This window comes from Hemicordylus capensis, chromosome 6, assembly GCF_027244095.1.
Source record: "Hemicordylus capensis ecotype Gifberg chromosome 6, rHemCap1.1.pri, whole genome shotgun sequence".
NCBI lineage: Eukaryota > Metazoa > Chordata > Lepidosauria > Squamata > Cordylidae > Hemicordylus > Hemicordylus capensis.
Window position 1 is genome coordinate 23,431,480 of NC_069662.1, and position 14,163 is coordinate 23,445,642.

General features: G+C 46.7%; 1 protein-coding gene across 2 annotated transcripts in view; it reads left to right on the top strand.

The window, feature by feature from the left end:
- Positions 1-14,163, top strand: part of ATP2A1 (ATPase sarcoplasmic/endoplasmic reticulum Ca2+ transporting 1) — a 49,925-nt gene that overhangs the window by 15,996 nt on the left and 19,766 nt on the right. For both annotated transcript variants that reach the window (XM_053262663.1, XM_053262661.1), the window contains exons 6-12: positions 1,272-1,352; positions 3,080-3,165; positions 4,451-4,748; positions 7,126-7,292; positions 7,385-7,473; positions 10,676-10,778; positions 12,984-13,115. In XM_053262663.1, coding sequence (XP_053118638.1) covers positions 1,272-1,352; positions 3,080-3,165; positions 4,451-4,748; positions 7,126-7,292; positions 7,385-7,473; positions 10,676-10,778; positions 12,984-13,115 — 956 coding nt within the window. The remainder of the gene's footprint in view (positions 1-1,271; positions 1,353-3,079; positions 3,166-4,450; positions 4,749-7,125; positions 7,293-7,384; positions 7,474-10,675; positions 10,779-12,983; positions 13,116-14,163) is intronic.

Genomic DNA, 14,163 nt, shown 5'->3' on the forward strand with positions numbered 1-14,163 from the left:
TGTTCCAGCTGAGATGAATGACCAGCCAACATGGCTCCATTAACAGCCAGGGTGGGACTTGAAGGCAGCAAGAAAGTGGCTGCTGGTACCCAAGCAGCTGGGGCGTGATTTCTGCCCCTTCCAGCTTGTTAGTATGGGCCCCTCCTGCTTGACTCATTCCCCTGAAAGTGTACTGTGAAAGTGTCCTCTTTGCTCCTGTGTCCAGGTGAGACTGTTCTGGGCAGCTTTCTACTTGAAAAGAGAAAAGCCCAGAGCAGTGGCACCCCACACAGTCTCCTTCCAGGACAGGTAATTCTGCTGCATCTCTGCCTCAAGATGATGCATCCTGACCGAATGATCCAGTCATACCTGATCCCCACCCTGGAAGGCTGACTGGAATGAGGGTAGATCTGAGCAGCCAATTGGCCAGAGGGCTCTTCTAGATGCTGATGTATTCCAACATGAGCTTAAATTACCACCACAGAAAATAAAATAGGAATCCATGCTAGAAAGCAGGACATCACGCTCTATTCTTAGCACCATATGCTGGCAATCTGTGGCAATCCATGAAACAACCATCTTCCCTCAGACCCCTTTTGTTCTAACTCGAAAAAAACAACACCCTGTTATTTCAAGGTTGTTTCACAGATTGTCACAGGCTGCCAGCAGATGGCACTAAAATATAACATGAGGTCCTCCTCCAGAGTGTGGATTCCCTATTTTATTTTCTGTGGCCATTTGAGCTGATGTTGGAATATATCCGGGTCTGGAAGAGCCCAGAGACTTGAGTGGGAAGCCCGCTCTGCAGGTGGGTGCTTTGTGCTCACAGGAGCCTTTAATGCATTTCTCATGAGGCACTAGCAGGTCTTTCATCGCACAATAACGTGTGCCAGCCAACAGTTTGTGTACAGTGGTCCCTCGACTTACGAAGCACTCGACATCCGAAGATTTCGACATACGAACGACAAAAAATACCGGAAGTCGTTGCCCGTTTAGATGCGGCTTCCTCGACCTACGAATTTTTAGATGCGGTTTCCTCGACTTACGAGTGTTCCGGACCTCCGTGGATGCACTTTTTGACTTACGAAAATTCCGACCTACGAACGTGCGTTCGGATCGGATTATCTTCGTAAGTCGAGGGACCACTTTATTACTTATTTATTTAACATATTTGTATACCGCCAAAATGCAAGTTGGCAATGACTGATCCATGGCCATAACTCATGAATTTCTCTCTCTCTCTCTCTCTCTCTCTCTCTCTCTCTCTCTCTCTCTCTCTCTCTCTCTCTCAGTTGGTGACAAAGTACCAGCTGATATCCGCATCATTTCCATCAAATCTACCACTCTGCGTGTGGACCAGTCCATCCTGACAGGTACGGAATATAGCTGGGAGGACAGGGCTGACCTGAAGTTGTGGGTTATAACAATACCATGTAACACCACCATCCAGGGGTAGCTGAAGGTACTGCAGTGCCTCAGGTGAGAGACCAAATGCTGCCCTGCCTCCATGCTCCATGGTGAGGGCCAGCCCTCTTTCAGAACTGACCCTTGCAGGCTTTGGAAGTAGTGTGGAAGGAGGAAAGGTTACCACTAGCCTCCTCTTTCCTCCTCCTGTTCATGCAAACTTTGCGAGGAGTGTGAGGAGAGGCGTTTCTTGCAAAGCTTGCCAGGGTGTGATCAGGCCCGAAGAGCTGCTCTGAGGGTGACGGCAGGGGGCATCTTGCTGCCCTGCTGGTCCCGCAGTAATCTACCACCTGAGGCCACTGCCTCACCTTGCCTCATAAAAGGGCTGCCCTGGCACCATCAATTTGCATGGCACATACAAGAGAACAGGTCCCTGTCCTGCGGCGTTTACAGTCTAAAATTTGACAGAGGAGAGACAACAAAGGAAGGGGTGGGAAGTGTAAGTGTGGGAAGATGAGTTTGTTTCCGTCACTTAGACTTGTTACAGTGGGTTTCAGAGATTAAAGGCTTGTGCTGAAGGTGTCATGGAAAATGTTGGTTTCAAGGAGAGACTTGAAGGAAGAGAGAGTGGCGGTATCAAGGAGGAGTGACTGGGGAGGTAATTCCAGGCATAAGAGACCACAAGAGAGAAAAGGTGGACTTATTTAAGAGAGCAAGAGACAGGGGCATAACTATAATAGGGCAAGGGGAGACAGTTGTCTGGGGGCCCACTGCCTGGGGGGGCCCCAGAGAAAAGTCACATGACTGACTCCCACAGCTGCGCACCCACCCGGGCTTCCTTCAGTTGTATTCATCCTCCGAAATTGATGTGAGTGTTAAGACCTGGAGCTACCAGAACAGCATGTCTTTCTCTAGTACCATTAAATGACTTGCATCGTCCACAATTTACAAAACCTTTTAAAAAATAGTTTAGGATGATGTTCTATTGTGGCACATAGGTGAGACAGACAGACAGACAGATATAAATTTTATTCTGCTTTTTGTTACCACTATTCAGCCTCATTTAAGATTTCTTTACTTCATGAGCTGAGCTTCATTGGGGGGTGCATTTTAAAATCTTGTCTCTGGGCCCACTCCAACCTTGCTACGTCCCTGGCAAGAGACCTTGCGAATGGCTGAGAGTGGTAGAGCTAAGGTCATGGGCATCCATATTGGGTTATGCATTGGTGGCTGAAATATTGTGCTATGTATGTGTGTGTGGGTCACTTATGTCAGCACCCATTGTCATGGAAAAGCAGTGAGCAGGGCAGGGGTTCCCAGCCTTGGTCTCCAGATGTTGATGGACTACAGCTCCCATCATCTTCAGCAGCTGCAAATGCTATTGTGGCTGGGGATAATGGAGGCTGTAGTCCAACAATATCTGGGGAACTAAGGTTGGGAGCCTCTGGAGCACAGAAAAGGTTGGACACCCCTCTGTCTCTGCTGCTTCCCCACTGAGCAGTTGTATAAGCTTGTGTCCCTGCTGTTGGGTGCAGACCGTACAATGGTGCTTGCCCACCCAGTCCAGCATGGCCCCTGCATATCCCACCATGGCATATCCCATGGCTGTCCACCCCAGCCATGATGGACAGGGCTTGACTTCACCAAGACTGCTCGACTCCACCAAATGGTTTAACCCTTTCTTGTCCCCACCCAGGCGAGTCTGTCTCCGTGATCAAGCACACTGACCCCGTCCCAGATCCCAGGGCTGTGAACCAGGACAAGAAGAACATGCTCTTCTCTGTGAGTGTGCCATGGAATTTCTTCCTCTTCAAGGCCGCACAGGGCCCGGTTTACACAGGCCCTAATGACACCGAGTGACATCGCCAGCATGCATTTCCTTGCTAATGTGTAACTGGGCAGGGGGAAACAACATGACACCACCACATTAGCATTCCCCCACCCCTTAAGCAGCAGCCAATGCACAGGGGTGGCCTGATGAACAGGGGTGCAGCACCTGAGGCCAAGTGCCAGATGCTACCTTGCCTCGTGCCCCTGGTGGGTCAGCCCCACTTTAAATCCAATCCTTTTGAGCTTTCAAAGTGGCACAGGTGGGCAGGGAGGAGGGAAGGTTGCCAGCAGCTTCCTTTCCTCTCCGTGTGCTTCTTGCAAGGAGTGTGAGGAGAGACACTCTGCATGGATCAGATCGGTCTCAAAGAGCTGCTCTGAAGGCAGTGGCAGAGGGGTGTCTCACCAACCTGCTGGAACCCCAGTAATCTGCCACCGCCTCACCTTGTCTCATGAAAGGGCCACCTCAGCTTATGAAGCAAAGCGGGAACCAAGAATGCTAATATGACATCACAACACAATTGTTTTCTTAGCTGCATGAGGCAGCGGAGACTGATGGAGGGAAATGCATGGTCATTAGATTCCACAAATCTCCCCATTTGTGGGGAGAAGACTGCACTACAAGTCTTCTTCACCAAACTACAGTTCCAAGGATTTTGGGGGGGAAGCCATGACAGTGGAAGCGATATCAAAAATAGTATAGATTTGTAGTGTAGTTATTGCTACAAAGGGCAAAATAACTAGAAACTTGCCTTTCTAAAAATGAGAACCAGGATTGTCAGGATTTGAATCCTATAGTTGTGCAGAATTGTGTAGTTATACACAGTGCTACTCACAGCCTAAACAGCTCATAGGAAGCTGCCTTCAATTGAGTCAGACCATTGGTCCATCTAGCTCAGTGTGATCTATGCTGACTGGCAGTGGCTCTCCAGGGTTTCAGGCAGAACCAGAAGTCTCTCCCATCCCTACCTGGAGATGCTGGTGAGTGAATCTGGGCCATTCCGCATGGAAGCAGATGCTCTTCCACTGAACTATAGGTCCATCCTCTAAGGGGAATATCTTATAGCGCTTACATGTAGTCACCCATCCAAATGCAAACCAAGGTAGACCCTGCTTAGCAAAGGGGCAATTCATGCTCGCTACCACAAAACCAATTCTCCTCCTCTAAATTTCCCACTGTAGTGTAGTGTCCTCCTTTGTCTCCTTCTGATCCTCCTCATATCCTCCCACCTGTCTCCAGGGTACCAACATCGGTGCAGGCAAGGCTGTAGGTATCGTCATTGCCACCGGCGTGAGCACTGAGATCGGGAAGATCCGAGACGAGATGGCGGCCACAGAGCAAGAGAAGACACCCCTGCAGCAGAAGCTGGACGAGTTTGGCGAGCAGTTGTCCAAGGTCATTTCTCTCATCTGTGTGGCTGTCTGGCTCATCAACATCGGGCATTTCAACGACCCCGTCCATGGCGGCTCCTGGATCCGCGGCGCCATCTACTACTTCAAGATTGCCGTCGCCCTCGCCGTGGCTGCCATCCCAGAAGGTCAGCCGAGGCCACTCCAGGTTCCCACATCCACCTGCCTTTGAGCTAATGAGTGCCAGTCGATTTATTTTTAAAAATAGCTTCTGCTGTCATCGTATTTTTCAGTTTTCTTTTTTCTTTTTGGTCTGCAGAGTGGAAAGACAGTCTAGATGTTTTTGCAAACATGCAAAACAAATGGAGTGAGATAGAAAAGCAACCACAGAAAATGACGGACCCTCTTAATTAAAATCACCTGCTCTTTGAAAAATACAGTATGACAAAGCACATCTAAAATTATTTGGAGCCTTTCCTTCCTGATAGACAATTAATGCGGACAGCAAAAATAGCTACCACCCAGCATTCCATCATAGTTTGTGCTAAACAAATGCAGTTCCTCAGTGCCAGGAAGCTGTGTTCCTCCTTCCAACAAAGCAGGAGTTAATTTAATTGATTTTTATCCCACCCCTTGTCCATGGGGCTCAAGGCAATGAACAGGGATCTCCCCATCCTCCCTCTTACCTGCCTACCTTTCCAGCACTTTACTTTCGGACTACTCCCCTGTTCAGAGGACTAGAAACGAAACCATCACAAAAAAAACCCTCCAGGAAGTGGGGTGTGTGGGCTGCCTGTATTTGGTAGTGCACTCAACTCTCTTATAGTTGAGAAACTTTTTCTTTGTTCCCCACCCCCCTCTTCAAGGCCAGCTAATAACTTTTACGATCTTTCAGCCCCCTTTTATTATTTCTTATTTTTTAAATTGATGTTGTGCTATACCATTCTCCTTCAGCCCTTAAGGAAATCAGTTTTCTGTTCCTAGCAGCTCTCTTGCTCCCTTTTTTCTCTCATTCTCACTCACTCCCCTTGCAAATGATTGAATCAAGAGCAGCAGCTGTTGCAGAGAACTAGGAGCCACTTCAAAGCAGGCATTAGCAAATGTGTTTCTTCTTGTTGCTGCCCACCCCCACCCAAGGTTGGGAAGATAACACAGAAATATTTAAATGGCCAAAGGTCAAACCTCAAAACTTTAGAGTCCCCTAATAGAAACTCTTTGGACTATTTGGTTGAAATATGGATGGTATAATGGCCTCGCAAGGCTCTGCCATACACCCAGTATTTAATCTGTTCTGATAAGAATCAACCCAGTTATAAATATTTTAGTGATTTCCCATTGTAGCCAATGGCTGACGCATCAGGGAAAGAAGGGAGGATTTCTGCTGCAGCAGCATCCCGCCTTCTTACGTACTCAAGTTCAAAACTGAAGTGATCCATTTCTTTCTCCAACTTTGTGCCCCTATTGTGTTCCCCCACTCTCTATTTCTATTTAAAAAGCAGAATTTCCACTATAGTCCCCCAATAATTGAAAGGACACAAGAATAGCAATTTTAAAAAGAAATCATTTTTACTCAGAAGTAAGTCCCACTACTTTCAAGTTTTCATAAATTATTTGTTTAAAATATTTATGTCCCAGTGGGGCTGACTCCTAGGAAAGTTTGCATAGGATTGCAGCCAAGTCATTTCAGACGATTGGGCTGGTGGAAAGGGGAACAGCTGAGTTTGATTTCAGGGAGTGATTTGTTAAAAGAGGCAATTAAACACTTTCTTTTAGTCATAGCTCCACAGTAGTTCCACCAGGCATGTGTGGGCAGTGGAACTGTCATTTGGACAGCCTGTGACATCACCAATAAGAATTAGCAGTGATGTTAGAATAAACAATTGTATAGATAGACTCATAGTGTACAGCCTTAAACTATCCGTGTCTAACGTCTTAGTTTGACAGCTAATACAACATAGCCCTATAAGGTGGTTCCTTGCTCTGACATCTGAGACTCTCATCCTGGAGATGCCGGAATTTGCATCTTGAACATTCTACATGGAAAGTGTTTCTTCTTCCGCTGAGTTATGGCCTTCCATCATATCTGCCAATCCAAACTCCAGTTTTCGTCACCACAAACTTGAATTGAGCAAATGCCCTCTTCTCAGGGAATTCTGAACAATAGGTGATGGTGTGGGTGGCAAAAACCACAGAGGAGTGGCGACTTAGTCTCTGTGTGCCTAAGGCAGCAGGGTACCAAATTTCTGTCCCCTTGTGTGCACCTTCTTTTCTTTCTCCTCCACTTTTAAAAACGGGGGGGGGGCTTTAAAAAAACCCATATTTTTAAAAACATCTCCACTTTTAAAAACATCTTGCCACCTTGCTGGTGCCCTAATAATTTGCTGTGCAAGGTGACCGCCTCACCTCGCCCCATGGAAGGACTGCCCCGCTGCAGAGAATGAAGGCACACTAGATTATCTGAAATAAAAGACAAGTCAGTTTATGGTAGCAACTGCTGAAATGCTCTTCCCATCCCTTAAGCTTTCTCGTAATCTTTCCCCTTCTCCTCCTCTTCCTCCTTCTCAGGCCTTCCTGCTGTCATCACCACCTGCTTAGCCCTGGGTACCCGTCGTATGGCCAAGAAGAACGCCATTGTCAGAAGCCTGCCCTCTGTGGAGACCTTGGGCTGCACCTCTGTCATCTGCTCCGACAAGACTGGCACCCTGACCACCAACCAGATGTCTGTGTGCAAGGTGAGTGGAGGCTGGCTGCCGGTAGCTTCCCCACTGAGTGTCCGCTTCCTGCATCGTTCATCTTGAGACTGCCCCCACCTTTCTCTCTGCAGATGTTCATCATTGATAAAGTGGAGGGAGATATCTGCTCTCTGAATGAGTTCTCAATCACTGGCTCCACCTATGCCCCTGAAGGAGAAGTGTGAGTAATCCAACAAAGAGCTATGGACTTGAAGTCATCTCATTGCCCAGTTCTTATATCTGAAGTGGGAAATGAGACAATGTGTGGACTTTAACCTTTAAACCTTTAACTTAGGCCTGGTCTGCCTCTGCTTCTGGTGGTAGAATCTGGAGATGGAAGAGTAAACTATACCAGGGATTCTCAACGTTGGGTCCCCAGATGTTATTGGACTTCAACTCCCATAATCCCCAGCCCCAGTGGCCTTTGGTTGGGGATTATGGGAGTTGAAGTCCAATAACATCTGGGGACCCAATGTTGAGAATCCATGGACTATACCACTTCAAAACTGGTAAGGAGAATTGCATTTCTTTGAATGCTTCCCCAAGTTAATAAAGAAAGAAAACCTAACAAAAATACTAGCAAATCAGGGAGAAAGGTTCTGGCCTAGCCCACTCCCTGCTGTGTTAGTTTTCTTCTTGCAGGGATCTTTTTATGTAGAGGAGCATTCAAAGATATGATTCCCCCACTTGCGATATGAAGATCTTTCATCCCTTTGGAGAAGCAGGTCACTCCTCAGACAGTTTGATCCCCTGATCTGACAGTTAGATCCTGCTGCTCCCATAAAGAATGCAGAGAAGTGTGGAGATGCTTGATATAAGCAGATCTGTGGGGCAGCCTGAAATGTGGGTAGAAGACCTTTAGAAATTCATGTGCACTGCTCTGAGTTCCTTGAAGGAAAGGCGGGACATTCATGGAACAAACAGATGTAGCCTCATGATCTTAAAATACTCTTAGCCTTCTTTCAAACACCAAATCTTCACTTAGGGACATAGGAAGCTGTATAATATGGAGTAAGACCATTGGTCCATCTAGCACAGTATTGTCTACACCAGGGATTGTCAATGTTGGGTCCCCGGATGTTATTGGACTTCAATTCCCATAATCCCCAGCCCCAGTGGCCTTCAGGTGGGGATTATGGGAGCTGAAGTACAATAACATCTGGGGACCCAACGCTGAGAATCCCTGCTCTACACTGACTGGCAAAGAAACTCCCAGGTTTCAGGCATGGAATCTTCCCCAGCCCTACCTGGAGATGCTGCCAGGGATTAACATAAGAACAGCCCTGTTGGATCAGGCCCCCAAGGCCCATCTAGTCCAGCATCCTGTTTCACACATTGGCCCACCAGATGCCTCTACAAACCTACAGGCAGGAGTTGAGGGCATGCCCTCTCTCCTGCTGTGACTCCCCTGCAAATAGTATTCAGAGGCATCCTGCCTCTGAGGCTGGAGGTGGCCTATAGCCCTCTGACTAGTAGCCGTTGATAGACCTCTCCTCCATGAAGTTATCCAAACCTCTCTTAAAGCCATCCAAATTAGTAGCCCACACCACATCTTGTGGCAGAGAATTCCACAAGCTGATTACGTGTTGTGTGGAAAAGTACTGAGTACTGGGAAGCTGAGACCTCCTGCGTGCAAAGCAGATTCTCTGCCTCTGAGTGAGGGTCTCACGTCACACCCTTCTCTTCACACCCCTGCCAATTTCTTAATTAACCTGCTTGCATTGCCCTCACAGTGTCTCTCAGGGCTGTACAGCTTTGGCTCTCCAGCTGTTGTTGGATTACAACTCCCATCATCTCCAACCTCAGTGGCCAGTAGTCAGGAATGATGGGAGCTGCAGTCCAGCATCTTCAGGAGGGCTGAACTTATGCAGCCGTATCCTCTGAGGGGAAAATGAAAAGGATGCTCCTGCACAGTGTTCCCTCTAACACAGGGTTTCTTAACCTTGGGCCCCCAGATGTTGTTGGACTACAACTCCCATCATCCCCAGACATGGCCTTTGTGGCTGAGGATGATGGGAGTTGTAGTCCAACAACATCTGGGGGCCCAAGGTTAAGAAACCCTGCTCTAACAGGGATCCCTAAATGTTGTTGACTACAACTCCCAGAATCCCCAAGCAAAAGCCATTGCAGCTGTGGACTCTGGGAGTTGTAGTCAACAACTTATGGGAATCCCTATTAAAAGGAACACTGCTCCTGCACCCCATTTATTCCTGACTGCCACAGACATCTGAACCTGTTGCATCAGAGGAAGAATGATTTAACGGCTAACTTTGATGCCAAGCAATAAAGCTCACTTCTTCGTCTTTTTAAACTTTGCTTTTAACCATCACCCTCTCCAGTCCTAACCCTGCAGTTCAGGAAGGCCGCAAGATGCTTTACCTGACACTGCCCAAAAGCAAGGTTAGCCTGAAATGGCGTGGCCTCTTTCCTGAGGGAGAGGTGGAGTGACTTGCCAGGTTGCCAATACTGAGTGCCTCCAGCCCTCTGCTGAGCAGGACACGCCACACCACACAGACCTCCCCACTAGAGCTCTCATTTCCACTGCCATGTTTGAGAAGGTAAGAAAAAGCCAGAATCCTTTCTGAGCAGTAGAAAAGAGCTCCCACTCTTTCTTTCTTTAAATATATATATATATATATATATAGAGAGAGAGAGAGAGAGAGAGAGAGAGTGAGAGAGAGAGAGAGTGTTGAGTTTTCCAGTAAGAAATGAAATGAAAACAGAGACATAGGTTTGGGGTGGTATATAAATGTGCTCAATAAATGAATGTGTGTTACACTGATTGTACTTGCAAAAGCAGATAGATTGCAGGTGTTTGCACATCTTCCAGTATAACAACATAGAGTCCCTTGAGATGTTAACCAGAACATTAATAAATGATAATTGGAGGAGATGATATGGCTTGAGGGGTGGAAAAGGGAGGAAATATGAGCGTATTTAGCATGATTTGAAGTTTGTCAGCTGGATGGACAGGATCTTTGCCTTGAGCAATGTTGTCTCCAAATAAGTGCTGCCTAGAGAAGAGGCTCTCACTGTTTCTTACCATCTCTGCATATAGAAGACTTGCTTCTCTCCTAAGCCCTCTTGCCTGTGTTCCAGAAAAGGATCTGAGGGAAGAAGGGGGGATTGATGGCAACTACCAATAATAGATGGCTACTAAGTGAAGTCTAGAGTTGTGGATCCCTTGTCCCCACATCGTAACAAAAGCCATCTCCTTATTTGCAAACTCAGTGTCAAAAGGTTGATGGCAAACTGTGACCTCAGTAACCCTAATTTCACTTTTCTATTCTGCTAGCTCAGAATTTGTGTCTTTGCTGTTGTTTTCTGACCTGAATGAGACTTGCTTTTTTCTTACCCAACACTTTGCTCTTCCATATATGCAGTCTGAAGAATGACAAACACGTTAAGGCTGGACAGTATGATGGGCTCGTTGAATTGGCTACTATCTGTGCCCTTTGCAATGACTCCTCTCTGGATTTCAATGAGGTGAGCATTTCTCTCTTGCTTTGCATCCTGCTTCCCTCCAATTATCTTCAGCTGAGGTCATTCAGCCCTCAGGGACCTCATGCGATTTTTGCAGCTCCACCTGCTAACCAGCTCTTGCATTCAGAGAAGAAACCACCCTTTCCCCACCCCGTCACCAAAAAAAGTAGTAATGAAAAGAAACTGGCTCTTTTTGGCATGGAAGAGCTGGCCAGAAGGTAGCACTGCAAAAATTGTGCAAGGTCCCTGCTTGACATATGTACAAAGGGTAAGATTGTTCTAGGAAGTAGTGTGGAAGCCTGCAGCAGCATGTGTACGGGGAATAAGATCGTGCTTGGAACTTGCACAAAAATGTTGAATATCCCACACTTTATTGCTGATGGAAAGACCCCAAAGGTACAGCAAGTTCATTACCCTGTCTCTAATAGCAGTGAACCAAATTACTGCAGGAAGCTCACAAGTAGGCAAAAAAGTAATAGCCCTCCCCCACTGTTGCTTCCCACCAAATGGTATACAATGGCATACTGCTCCTGAACCCGGTAGTTTCATATAGACATCATGACTAGTAGCCATTGCTAGACATCTCCTCCAGGAACTTATCTAAGTCAGTGCCCATCACCACACCTTGTGCCAGCAAATTCCATAAATTAATCCAGTTATTCCTAAAGAGCATTTATATTTCTGGCCAGCTTATTCATGCTACATGGGTGACTATTACTATGAACAAATTACATGGTCAGTCAATCAATCATCTTTATTATGGTCCAAGACCAGCCTATGAGAGCGTGAGGCAGTAATTATGGGGAGAACATACATTAGGATAGAACAGGTTACAAAGCAATAAAACCATAAAACCATGGTCTCTTGTATTAGACATGCATGCCAAAGGCACTGATCCCCTTGCTTCAAAAAAGGAGGTACCCATTTGTTCTGTGTGGATAATTGCACTGTCGTTATGGGAGATAGAAAAGAAACTAGTTACAACAGATGCTCTTCAGGTTAACAACTTTTATTGTATTTTAACTCAAAATGCATTCAAGAACAGGCCCTATTTCTTGATTATACTTAAATCCTACCACTGAGTTCAAGGTAGTATATTGTTGTTGTTGTTGTTGTTAATATTTATTATTATTATTATTATTATTATTTATCATTATTATTTATTATAACATAACAGTGCTGCTGGATCAGGCCCAAGGCCCATCTAGACAGTCCAGCATCCTGATTCACACAGTGGCCCACCAAATGCCACTGGAAGCTTACAGGCAGGAGTTGAGGGCATTCCCTCTCTCCTGCTGTTACTCCCCTGCAACTGGTATATTTTACTTTTAAATGGGAAAGTTCTCAAAAGTGGTTTGAGGGGGAAAATAAGATGATTCCTATCCACAAAGGGCTCATAATCTAAAAAGAAACAGACAGTAGACACCAGGAATATCCACTGAAGTGATGTTGCTGTGCTGGGACTGAATAGGTCCACTTGCTCTCTCCCTGATAAACATAAAGAGAATCACTATTTTGAAAGGTGCCTCTTTGCCCATTTAGCAGGGGGAAATGTGGGGGCATATGTGGGGTTCCTAGGAAGTTTCCCATCCAGGTACTGACCAGAGCTATACCTGCTTAGCCACTAGCAGAGGGAGGCCGGTGGCGGCCCGTGTCCAGCCACCATGGCGGCCCCCCTCGCCCCGCCCCCTACGGCTGATGTCAGATGCAGGCAGTTAGCCACACCCCATGTCTGACGTCAGATGTGGGGGCATGAGCTAGCTCCCAAACGGTGCTGCGCAGCCCCGTTAGAGAGTTAGATCGAGGCCAGCGCTGCGTTCGCAGGGAGAGCAGCTCCTGACCGCACTGCGAATGCCATCTAACTCTTGAACAGGGCCATGCAGCCCCATTGGGGAGCTAGACCACGTCAGATGTGGGGGCGTGTCGGGGCCACAAGGAGTGGCCCCTGAGGGGCAGCAGCCCGGGTTCTTTGTACCTGGTCGCCCAACGGTGGGTACGCTCCTGTGCTTAACTTCAGCAATATGGCACCTGTTTCAGACTGTGCTCTGTGAACCTTTTCCCCAGCCCCCCAAGACCTCATGGGAAAGGCTGACTTCAGTAGTAATTGCAGCTGTACTTGACCACCTCCCACCATACTCTCTGCAGCTCTTGACCAGACTTCATTCCAACTAACAAACTCTTTTGGTTTTTCCTTCTTCCTCCCCCCAGTCCAAAGGTGTATATGAGAAAGTGGGTGAGGCCACTGAGACTGCCCTGACCTGCTTGGTTGAGAAGATGAACGTCTTCAACACAGATGTACGCAGCCTCTCTAAGGTGGAGCGGGCCAACGCTTGCAACGCCGTAAGTATGGGCCTCCCCAGAATCCTTCAGGGTCGTGTATTCCTGCTCTACCCTGTCTAATCTCCTGTCCCCCAATCTCTCTATCTCACACACACGAAGAAACCTAGCTGAGAGACCCATAGCCATGGCAGTGGAGTGGTTATGAAGACTTAATCCCCTCAGGGATACTTCTAGCCCCACTTCATTCTATATCAGTTGGTATTGTGGTTCTTTTTTTTTTTTTTTAAGGAAGTCTATAGCTCTTTTACTTGAAAAGATACCAAAAAAACTGAGTGCAGGATTTTGCCCAATAAGAAGTAAACCTGCCCTGACTTCCAGGATTCTAGCCAATTGCATGCAAAAGCACTGGGATGATTGAGATGCATGTGGCGATCCTATTTCATGTGACTAAAATTTTAATTTATATTGTTACAATTATTTATTAAATGGATGGAGTGCCTGGGCTTAGGGTTTTGCTGTTTCATGTTGGCAGACAGTAGCCCCTGTCCCACTCTTGATATATTCTTAGATCTCTTCACCACAAAATGTTCTGGTTATGGGACTTCCTAGCAGGAACATATTATTATTATTACTACTGCTGCTGCTACTACTACTACTACTTCTTTTTATTTTTATTAATATTATTTAGCATGCATATAGCACTTCCAAGTATTCAAAATGGTTCACATACATTATATTGTTGCAATCTGTGACTATTATTTATATGCCGCTTTTCAACCAAAAAGTTCAAAGTGGTTTACATAGAAAAAGAAGAAGATGATGATGATTCCCTGTCCCCAAAGGGCTTACAGTCTAAAAATAAACACAAGCCACACACCAGCAACAGCCACTGTAGGAGTGCTGTGCTGGGGATGAATAAGTCCAATTCCTCTCCCCCCCCCCCTGTAAAATATAAGAGAACCACCACTTTGAAAGGTCCCTCCTTGCCTAATTAGCAGGGAGTGGGCCCTTACAAAAAGGCTTGCGGGGTAGGATAGTATTAGAATCCACAATACTGCAGGTGAGGGAGCTTGCCTAAGGCCACCTAGTCAATCAGAGCAGAGGCAAG